This window comes from Pinus tabuliformis, chromosome 5_2, assembly GCF_031772625.1.
Source record: "Pinus tabuliformis cultivar Carrire ecotype Pingquan chromosome 5_2, CPIR1, whole genome shotgun sequence".
Taxonomy (NCBI): domain Eukaryota; kingdom Viridiplantae; phylum Streptophyta; class Pinopsida; order Pinales; family Pinaceae; genus Pinus; species Pinus tabuliformis.
The window spans coordinates 126,477,998-126,490,256 of NC_142306.1; the positions used below are offsets into that span (position 1 = coordinate 126,477,998).

Consider the following 12,259-nt stretch of genomic DNA (forward strand, 5'->3'; position numbering starts at 1 on the left):
ATCCACAGATCTGCAACTACTTCCATTGTTGACAGGATTTGAGTGCGCCAACTCAACAAAGGAGTATATGGATAAGTAGGGAATGATCCTCTCATGGATTTATTCCTATTTACTTGAGATAATTCACCAGGAGATCCGCACTATAACACGGTCAACAATAGCAGTCAACAGTAGGATAACGCGGTGGAACAGAGTCCTAATTTTAAGAGATTTCATCGATTTTTTTTTCAATATAAAATCGACTAATAAGTGATATGATTTACTTTTGATAAAGATTATAGTGAATTCCTGTAGGCTTAAATTTCTCATATGGTTAATAAGAATTCTATAAAAAATGTTGGCAACTCTATGTAATGCGTGTGCCAGCTTATGTAATTTGAGCATCCTGTAGAACTCTTTTTCTCTTAATGCAAAGTTCTTGTTTCATATATTTTATGTGTTGTTGATTTAAGGTGACTAACTATTTCGTGGAGGGCCCCTACGTGCAGATTAGGTCTTTAATTCGCAGAAATTAGATTTTCTTTTCTTTCATAGATTTAATTCATGGATGCTCTATTTTCATGTTTTTAAGATACATTTCAATGAAGTTCACGACTAGGTTCACTTGATTGATTTATGTATGGTTCATTTCGTTTTCTTAATATCTAGGATAAACTTAGTCATTTTTTTCTCTTAGTACCTAGCATAAACTCATTAATTTCGTTTCATTCATTTTCCTAGCATAACTTAGTGATTTCATAGCTCAATAATCTCATTTCTGCTTTTCTTTTTGCATTGAAGTAAATTTGCAGTAGATAAGAGTGGCAGTGTTTCTCAACTTCTGAATTCAAGGACATTTCATTTCTATGTTGATAAATTAGGATTTTCTTTATGTCATTTCATGCTTTCATAATTAGCTTTGTTTATCTGCAGCATAAGAATCAAAAAACAATTGATAAGTTGAAAAGAAGATAAACATAACATATTCATTGAAAAGAGTTAAAATCATTATCCAATCATTCTAAAAACTCAATTCAAACAAAACTAATTCTAGAGATAACATTTAGGATAATCAATTAACAATAAAATCTTAGAAATAACATCCTAGTATAGATAATAACATCATCTCAATGCTAATTTTAGAGTTTGACATTAACTTAGATAATGATAACATAATCACATTAACGACATAAAAGACTTCTAGCACATACAATTCACTTGCACTTCATCACTTTACTTGCCTTGGTTGATAATTTATGCTTATAATTTAAGAACATTAAATTGACTAAACAACTGGTGTTAGTTATGTACGCCTGTTATCAAGTCTTTGACGAAAGACTAAGATTATTTAGTCCTCGTTTCAAGGTGCCAACATTTGAAGTCTCAATTTCTTAATTTTATGAGATAAATAGGTTGAAGAAGAATCTCAAATTCCTTGTTGTCCAGTGTTTGACAAAATGTCTCAATGGATTTTGATTGTGTGATTGAAATTTTTTGTCAAAAGGCCTCAGTGGTTGTAGATTGCATGTTTGCTAAGTGTTTTTCAAAAGGCCTGAATTGTTGTAGCTTTTGTGCATATAAATTGTTAGAATAAAAGTTTTACTACTGTAGTTTTTTTTATGTACTATAAATTTATGATTAGGCTATTTAATGGATGTAGCTTCCTATCTCTGCAAGTTTTTGGTATGAATGTGAAAAATTAATTTAATAATTTGTTGAAGTGTGAATAGAGAATGGGAGAGATGTTACTTTTATTATCTAAATCTTTCATGAAAAAAAATGGGGGTGGTTGTTGGAAACAATTTTACAGTGGCTAATTATGTAGGATTTTGTGAAAGTGAGCATAATAAATTTTGTGTGAGATGCATGTATTCATGGGTGAATTCTTGTGCTTCAATGGCTGTAGAAAACAACTACTTATGCCCAATTTATGCAAGTCGATTATTTTACTTCACACTTTTTGAAGAATAATATACTTCTCGATTGGTAATAGTAATTTCTCTTGCTACAACATTCATCATACAAATCATGATTGAAGATTTTCCTTAATAATTGAGATTGAGAATTTTTAAAAGATGAATTTTGAAATGTTGTTAGGTTAACATATTTTTTTATTCCATTTCATAAAAATATCATATTTATTAGATTCATTGATGAAGAGAGGCATATTCTTCCCTCAATTACCTAGCTATAGGTAGGTTAATACTCATACACTTATATGTGATTTTTGTAATAGAAGCATGATATTTTGTAGTTATGATATCAAAAGTAAATATGTGGCTCTTATTTAGCGTAATATAGGGAATCAAATATGTTGATCTAACTTAATGTTCACACATGGAATTATGGTGGAATTTATTTCCAGTGTTACGCAGAGCTCATGTATAAGTATGAAAAGAGCACATCCTATCATATTTTAAACTTGAGAGGAAATGTGTTTTGGAATTGGTTTTAAGGGAAAGTTATCCCTGACTTATTATGCGATATTCTTATATTTAAATCGATGAAGGGACATGATTACATATTAATTAAATTTTTAATGCTTAAAGGTATGGGTGTGGAATCCATACTTACATATATCTATGAGCTAAATAATTCTTCTGGTTAGAATGGACAAATTATTTTGATGAAATATCATAGACATGATTAAGGAGGATTGATTATGTGCAATTAAAGTTAAATGGATAGAGGGTTGTAACATGAATTTGATTGAGATTTAAATCCATTATTTTCATTTTATTACAAATGGAGATACTAAGCTTGGTATATTGAACACCATTAAGTGATTTAGAATGTTTGGAATAACTAATTTTGATATATGGAGTCAAGTTTGAACTAGATATCTATCCTCTAGTGTTGTAATTATTTTGTATATGTTGGATTTAGGCATAATTAAATTGATTTTCAAATTCTTGAAATGTAGAAAAATATTATTTTGATAAGTTGATGAAATATATTTTCTCTTGGCTTAAGATAGATTAGGTCTAGGAAATGCCATAATAGTCTCCTTAATGATTTATCAATTGCATATCGGTCAAATTCTATTTAACTAAACTAGCATTTGCACCTTATGTTGCAAAGGAAACGTCGTAAGGCATAGAGTGGTAAGGCATAGAGTGGGGAGGAATAGCGACATGTGAATGGGCATTGTTGAAAGCAAGGGTGGACGATAATGTGTATTCTGAAAATGGATATTTTGTTATGGTCAACCTAATGAATTCATTAATTAGATGACAACGAAAATGTTTCGGGCCTAGGCTGAACCAACACAAATCTTTTCTACAAGAATGAAATTGCCTAAATAATTCCTCAATCAATGGAAATAACTATTTCCCTCCTCTGATACCTAAAATACATTGTAGGAGACCGATTTTTCAAGCGACTTAATATAACTAGAAATTGCCCCAAAAAGTGCAAAGAGAGGCTGATTACAAACAAGTTTTTTTATGTATAAAGTGTTGAGAATGGAGGATCTCCGATTAGAATTTAGTTGTACTTCGTTGGTTTGGGAGATGTATCATGTGTTGACGTTTGTGCATATTATGGGCATAAAGTTTGTTATGATGATGGAGATTATTTTCAACCATTTGTGGGTTGGCAACAACTTTTGTGAATGCCTTGGGTAAGATTTCATCTTCTGGATAATGGAAATTCCAGTGTCCATTTAGTCTATACTAGAGTACAATGATTGCTGGCAAAGCTAAAGAAACTGTCATCAATGTATAGAGCCAACGTAACTCGTAGTCATCAGTTTTTATCCATATAGGGCTATGATTATAGGTACCAACCATTTAAGCAGTCAGCCGGTGTATTTGTTAAATAGGGATCATGTTATCGTCGTGGAGTTATTGGTTGTTCTTAGAAAATATAAAGTAGGATTGAGCATCGACTATCTAGCTGGATGGAATTTTTGATAAGTGATGGCCAATTTTATATATTGTGTAATCATCCAAAACATAGAGGCTAACCCAAGTGGATGCTTCAATGGAAATTGTGTGGCCCTTACATTATCTAGGTCCTATAGAAGCAAATAACAAAAATAGTATCAAGTACAATCCATCTCTAAACTAAAAAAACATCAACAAAACAGGGTCCAGATGACTGTTAGCATAAAAAAAAAATAAAAAAAAATCATGTTACAACAAATACCTACATATAATCAAAATCATTGTCTATATTAGGATCTCCATCATCAATATCACCCTCTAAGCATTAAAATAAGATAGAAAAAAAGTAGCATATCAAGTCAAGATTTTGTTTCAGTGATGGGTACATTTTTAGTAGGGTTCTGAGAGAAGAGTTCATCAACCAATGTCACTAACATTAAGGTAAATAGAGAGCTTAGTGCTCTTGACTAATTACTAGTTCATACCCTCATACATAACAAAATCCAACGGAAATGTGGCAACCCCCACAATCTTGAAATCCTGAAAAAGGTTGTCAAGTCTACTAAATTTTGAGTCAGATCTAAAATTTTACTTTCTCCATATGAAATTCAATGAGGTCAAAACTACTCTCAAACATCCAAAGTCATTTCATGGTAATGTTATGAATTGCATAAGCAATACTAAAGCCATAGTCTTGAATATTAGGCTACCCCACTCAAAAATTATTGTTTTTTTCTAAAAAATAATTACGTTTGGAACATCTTTAATCAAATTGTGCAAAATTGGCCAGTTTGGTACCTAACCAGCCAGTGCAATACCAAACTGGCCATTTCCGATTCCAGACCTTAAACCAAACCCGTTTGGGTGTCAAAAAGATCGAACTGGCTGATTTCACTTGTTCTGGTCTGGTTCCAATAACACTGGTTCTATGTTATTCAAGATTTTTTAGCAATACCTTGTAGTTATCATGCAGGCATATTTATGATAACTACTGTACTTTTTCTTATCTTTTTCGTTTCCCTGATTTAAAGGTTGCTTTGAATTATTAATAGAGACAGTTATAAAAGATAAGGCTTTGAGAACCTTGCATTAGTTGGTGGAGGCCTAATACATTTTCATCTGAAGCTTTGGCCTCAAACTCGATAGCTACTTGTACTTGTAAAGCATTCTCCAAAGCATTTATACTAAGCAGGTCCATTTTTCTTTAGATATTTTGGTTGAGATTCCTCTGAGAAGTGAGTCAAGGAACTTCCAAGTTCATCACCATGGGCTTGAAGCCATCAAAAATATTGTTTGATGCCTTTGACTAGGTACTTGCCTTACGTGAATGCATTGCTTCATGATTTCCTGTGCTTTCCCCTTCACGTATAACCTATCTTGCATTTCTTGCCTGAAGCATATCAAAGTTTTTGTAGGAGGTGAATTTGAGTTTACTAAGTCTCGTACAAGATCCCACCGCCATGTTAAGGGTTGGTCGCTCCATACTGACTTCTTTTAGCATCAACTTCTATGCATCATTCAGTTGTTATATTTAAAAGAAGGCTTCTCGTACAAGTTCCCACCACCATGTTAAGGGTTGGTCGCTCCATACATGATTCTATTAGCATCAACCTCTGTGCATCATCCAGTTGTTACATTTGAAAAAAGACTTCTAGGCTTTGCAGTGAAGCATCCAGCACTTATATTTTAGGATTGAAAGCTTGATATATAGTTCATATATCAGTGATGTTATTGTCCCATAATACCATAAGACTGAAAGATTCATATCTGGTTTGAATTTTGATCATAGTGCTGGCCTCACATTCTGTTGGACTCCACATTTTCTGAAGGTCGGGAACATATTTTTCATTTTAGATGCAATTGTTGGTTGTCAAATATGTCTTATACATTATTTTTAATGGACTTCATGCCTGTAGAGATATTTACTCTTGGCTACTTCCCCAGCCATGATAGAGAAAAGGAGCCCAAACACTTGTGAGGCTTCTTCCTCTGCATAGGTGGTGTGTCAGAATGGGTGCTCTTTTTGGCAGATATTTGAGTAATGGTCTTCCGCCAATATTAGATTCCGGTATGCAAGTATAATTTCAAAATAGAATTGCCTACATGAACTTAGACCTGAACATTGCCGGAGAATAGAGACTTCAAAGCTAGTTCTTCAAGCGCATGTAACATAGATTCATTTAGAAAAAGGATGCATGAAGACAATTGTAATGTTGATGGCAGACTTTGATCACCGTATTGAAGAACTAACATTGTGCCTGAGCCCTACTGGCTTGAGAGTTTTGACAGGGTTTGTGTCTGACTAATATAGTCAATGAAGGTGAGTATTGAATAGGTTCTGATTGGACCACAAAAACATGATGAGTCTCAATGATTCCTTAGCAAGGCATCAACCAAAACAATGCAAGAAGTACACAAGAAGTAGAAAAACCTCTCTAGGCATCAGCAACAGCATAGTCTCGTGAAATCTCCCATGGCTAGCTCCTAAACAAGGGAGTAGTGACAGGCATTGGCGAGACAGGGAGAAGAAATGGGCAAATAAAATATTCATTGGTGGCTTGAAAGTTAAAATGCATTTTCTTAAGAATTCTTTAGGGTTTCTTGGGAAGATGATTTTTTGGGGTTAAAATTGGATTTGGTTTGGTTCAGTTTGGACAAACAACAGATTGACTATACGAATCCCAACTAAACTGAATTATTTGGCTGTACCAAAGTTCTTCCAGATTTTCGAATGTTTTCCTCGATTCAGCCAAACTTTTTCCGCCTTGTTTTTCTTATTCATTTATGCTAGCATCAAGGCTTTTGCATCCTTGCTTTTGCTCTGAAGAGAAAGGACTTCTAGTTCCTTCAATCTCACTTTAATTCTCTCAACTTCTGAATAATCATGCTTGCTCTCTGCCAACTCCATCTCTCTTCTAACCCTGTCGTTTTTAGTAGCCACATCCGATGGCCTTTTGGAGGCCAACTTCCTTTCCTGCAACATTTGTTTTACAGTTTCTGCAGAATACATAGACTGATTTATATTTTTTAGCACATTTATTTTTTCATCAACTTCTGCTCAACTAATCATCCGACCACCACTGCGTTCTACTTGTCGTTCCCAATCTGAAAACTCTTTCTCAAGTGGAGGTGAACTAGACACCTTGGCCATCTGCCATCCTGGTGCACTGCTCTCACTACCCCAGAAACAATTCAAATACTTGTATGTGGTGCGGTTCTCAAAATTGTATTGTTTATCAGGGTCTGTCGCATCAACATTTTTACCATGCAAAGACGGTAAGTACTTTTTCTTGACCTGGACATTCCTATCCCAATTCTTACAAAGTAGCCCACAATGATATTCTCAAAGAATGGTTCCATAAACCACTTCCCAAGTTTTGATCTCCTTATTGTTATGCTTCTAATATCTTTAAAGCTAGGAGTGTCAGTAGAGCCGGGACCATCACCATCACTATCTGATTCTTCGCCATTGCTTCCACTTCCTTCTCCTCCACTAGAGGATGACAAACTAAGGCTCAGACTCGCATGAGATTTTTCTCTACTAGGTGACGAATCCCGCCCCTTAGATGAAACAGTATTATCTCTCTGCTTACGTTGAATGCCAAAATCCTGTGCTTTCTGTCGCCTTGCTACCAATTCACTCAAAGCATTTTCTTTAACAAACCTTGTCGATTTCACAGAAGAACGCATCCGTGAAGATGGAGGCCCTGTTTCTTTCCGTTGTTGATTTCTAATATCGTTTTGGCGAGCCCTTTTATGCATTAAATAATTATCCCTTGCTTTTGCTCGTTCTATCAAAATCAACTCCTGGTCTAGTTCAGAGATTTTCCCAAGCTGCTCCCTATCTTCATCATCTTTGTATAAATCACTTCCTAGGGATAATTCGCTCTCGGAATCATCGCGGCGACCCCTGTCATCATCATCCTTGTCACCAGAATCAAATCTCTTTTTCAAGGGCATTCTTGACCCAGAAGCCTTCCTATTTGCTGTCCCAGCATTATCTGAATCATCGTCATCAATGTATTTCGAGTCACTGCCATCATCTAAATCAGAATCTTCCAGTCTCGCTTTTGTAGGATTTCAGTTTTGCTTTCCATCATTGATAGATGTTCGACCAGCTGCTTCTAGCAGCAAATGCTCCAGTTCAGCCATAACCTTTTTTTTCCCTCTAAACACCCACGCCGATTGAATAGTCCTTCATTCCCTGGCTAGAGCAGAGACTACAAATACCACTCCTCAATAGATCTTCAAAACCTAAAACATACTATCCATCAAACAGATTAAACAAGCAGCACGAAAATACACATAAAATCAGATATTAACATATACCTAGACGACCTGAGACGAAACAAGGCATTCTCCAAAGCATTTATACTAAGTAGGTCCATTTTTCTTTGGATATTTTGGATGAGATTCCTCTGAGAAGTGAGTCGAGGAACTTCCATGTTCATCACCATGGGATTGAAGCCATCAAAAATAATGTTTCATGCCTTTGACCAGGTACTTGCCTTACATGAATCCATTGCTTCATGATTTCCTCTGCTTTCCCCTTCAAGTATAACCTATCTTTCATTTCTTGCTTGAAGTATATCGAAGTTTGTGTAGGAGGTGAATTTGAGTTTACTAAGTCTCGTACAAGAGCCCACCGCCATGTTAAGGGTTGGTCGCTCCATACTGACTTATTTTAGCATCAACTTCGATGCATCATTCAGTTGTTATATTTCAAAGAAGGATTATCGTACAAGAGACCACCACCATGTTAAGGGTTGGTCGCTCCATACGGGCTTCTATTAGCATCAACTTCTGTGCATCATCCAATTGTTACATTTGAAAGAAGGCTTCTAGGCTTTGCAGTGAAGCATCCAACACTTATATTTTAGGATTGAAAGCTTGATATATAGTTCATATATCAGTGATGTTATTGTCCCATAATACCGTAAGACTGAAAGATTCATATCTGGTTTGAATTTCGATGATAGTGCTGGCCTCACATTCTGCTGGACTCCACATTTTTTTGAAAGGCCGAGAACATATTTTTAATTTTAGATGCAAATGTTGGTTGTTAAATATGTCTTATACATTATTTTTATTAGACTTCATACCTGTAGAGATATTTACTCTTGGCTACTTCCCTAGCCATGATAGAGAAAAGGAGCCCAAACACTTGTGAGGCTTCTTCCTCTGCATAGGTGGTGTGTCAGAATGGGTGATGTTTTTGGCAGACATTTTAGTAACGGTCTTCCGCCAATATAAGGTTCTGGTATACAAGTAAAATTTCAACATAGAATTTCCTACATGAACTTAGACCTGAACATTGCCGGAGAATAGAGACTTTGAAGCTAGTTCTTCAAGCGCATGTAATATAGATTCATTTAGAAAAAGGATGCATGAAGACAATTGTAATGTTGATGACAGAATTTGATCACCGTATTGAGGAACTAACATTGTGCCCGAGCCCTACTGGCTTGAGAGTTTTGACAGGTTTGTGTCTGACTAATATAGTCAATGAAGGTGACTATTGAATAGGTTCTGATTGGACCACAAAACCATGATGAGTCTCAATGATTCCTCAACAAGGAATCAACCAAAACAATGCAGGAATTACACAAGCCTTTCGGGATGCTCTCTAAAGAAACATGAAACTTCTCATTGTGTTCAGCAACGTTTCTGTTGAAGGTCAAGTTGGCTCATGTAAAGTAAGGGAATTTTTGCATCTTCAACAACTTCACATTGTCAAAGAAAACCGTATTCTCTTGTCCAATGTAAGAAGAGAAAGAACACTTACAATGCAATATATTCATAAAAACATACTAAGAAATGATAGTTATCAAGATAGAATCTGAATTCAAATGTGGATACCATACAATACAGAAAATAATTGGCCCACAAAACTACAATTCAAAAAATTCAAGAGTATACATATTATTAAAGCAAAAACATGCACTTCTTCAAATTTATTGAAAAGAAATAGGTATGTGGATAGTCCAGACTAATTTTATCAAAAATTTTAATGATTGGATAACATAAACCCCTACAAAAATGCTCAAAGGTCTGTTGAACCTTCTGATGCAATCCTTCCAAGAAATGTATTTCCATATCATACATTATAAACTATACGAAACCCAACAAAAAATAGAGTAGTGGGTCTTCTCTAAAGAACATTAGATTTATTATTGAGATTATTACAAGTTTGATTTAAAAAAGTTGATAGCCATCACACTATTTTCTTGTGCTTGGTGGGCGTATGTATTTGTTTGCATGCGTTGTGATTCTACTTTTGATAATGCAGGTCATGTAACCTGTTCTAGGTGTTTTGGAAGTAAGAAGGATATGCATAGACATTAGGTACACCCCTTCAAGTTGAAAAATAAAAATTAAATAAGCACATAGCAAACAGAGAATATATGACTAAGTACCTAGTGGAAGCTACTTATTTAGTATGTTGGCTCGATTGGCATGCTTCATTTGACTGTAACTTTGTTTGTGAAGGTGTAAGCAGGCCCTTAAGGTGCAGGCAATAGTGTCCCAACTACCAATGCAGTCTCCTCGAGACTTCACACATGAACAGAATAGACAAACCTCTCTAGGCATCAGTAGCAGCATAGTCTCCTGAATTCTCCCATGGCTAGCTCCTAAACAAGGGATTAGTGACAGGCATTGGCGGGATAGGGAGAAGAAATGGGAAAATAACATATTCATTGGTGACTTGAAAGTTAAAATGCATTTTCTTAAGAATTCTTTAGGGTTTCTTGGGAAGATGATTTTTTTGGGTTAAAATTGGATTTGGTTTGGTTCAGTTTTTGACAAACAACAGATTGACTATACGAATCCCAATTGAACTGAATTATTTGGCTGTGCTAAACTTCTTCCACATTTTTGAATGTTTTCCTCGATTCATCCAAACTTTTTCATCCTTCTTTTTCTTGTTCACTTCTGCTAGCATCAAGGCTTTTTCATCCTTGCTTTTGCTTTGAAGAGAAAGGACTTCTAGTTCCTTCAATCTCACTTTAATTCTCTCAACTTCTGAATAAGCATTCCTGCTCTCCACCAGCTCCATCTCTCTTATAACCCTGTCATTTTCAGTAGCCACATCCGATGGCCTTTTGGAAGCCAACTTCTTTTCCTGCAACATTTGTTTTACAGTTTCTACAGAATACATAGATTGCTTTATCTTTTTTAGCGCATTTATTTTTTCCTCAACTTCTGCTCGACTAATCATCCAACCACCACTGCGTTCTACTTCCCGTTCCCAATCTGAAAACTCTTTCTCAAGTGGAGGTGAATCAGACACCCTGGCCATCTGCCATCTTGCTGCACTGCTCTTGCTACCCCAGAAACAATTCAAATACTTGTATGTGGTGCGGTTCTCAAACTTGTATTGTTTATCAAGGTCTGTCGCATCAACATTTTTTACCATTCAAAGACGGTAAGTACTCTGTCATAAACTAGACATTTCTATCCCAATTCTTACAAAGAAGCCCACAATGATATTCTCAAAGAATGGCTACATAAACCACTTGGCAAGTTTTGATCTCCTTATTTTTATGCTTCTAATATCTTCAAAGTTGGGAGTGTTAGCAGAGCCGGGACCATCACCATCACTATCTGATTGCTTGCCACTACTTCCACTTCCTTCTCCTTCACTAGCGGATGACAAACTAAGGCTCGGACTCCCATGAGATTTTCTTCTACTAGGTGATGAATCCCACCCCTTAGATGAACCAGTATTATCTCTCCGCTTACGCTAAATGTTAGAATCATGTGCTTTCTGCCGCCTTGCTACCAATTCACTCAAAGAATTTTCTTTTACAGACCTTGTCGATTTCACAGAAGAGTGCATCCGTGAAGATGGAGGCCTTGTCTCTTTCCATTGTTGATTTCTAATCTCGTTTTGGCAAGCCCTTTTACGCATTAAATAATTATCCCTTGCTTCTGCTCGTTCTACCAAAATCAACTCCCGGTCCAGTTTAGACATTTTCCCAAGTTGCTCCCTATCTTCATCATCTTTGTATAAATCACTTCCTATGGATAATTCGCTATCGGAATCATCACGGCGACCCCTGTCATTATCATCCTTCTCACCAAAATCAAATATCTTTTTCAAGGGCATTCTTGAGCCAGAAGCATTCTTATTTGTTGTCCCAACATCATTTGAATCATCGTCATCAATGTATTTCAAGTAATTGTCATCATCTGAATCAAAATCTTCCATTCTCCCTTTCGCATGATTTCTGTTTTGCTTTCCATCATTGGTAGATGTTCGACCAGCTTCTTCTAGCAGCAAATGCTCCAGTTCATCCATAACTTTTGTTTCCCCTCTAAACACCCACGCTGATTGAATAGTCCTTCATTCCCTAGCTAGACCAGAGATTGAAAATACCAGTCCTCAATAG

General features: G+C 35.7%; 1 protein-coding gene across 1 annotated transcript; it reads right to left on the minus strand.

The window, feature by feature from the left end:
• Window positions 1-6,648: 6,648 nt before the first annotated feature.
• LOC149157824 (protein RTF1 homolog) lies at window positions 6,649-8,254 on the minus strand. Its single transcript, XM_089433799.1, has 3 exons — window positions 8,196-8,254; window positions 7,131-7,899; window positions 6,649-6,840 (listed from the first exon to the last, which is right to left on the minus strand). The coding sequence occupies exons 1-3, from the start codon at window positions 8,252-8,254 to the stop codon at window positions 6,649-6,651; spliced, it is 1,020 nt and encodes a 339-aa protein (XP_089289925.1).
• Between the last annotated feature and the right edge of the window lie 4,005 nt (window positions 8,255-12,259).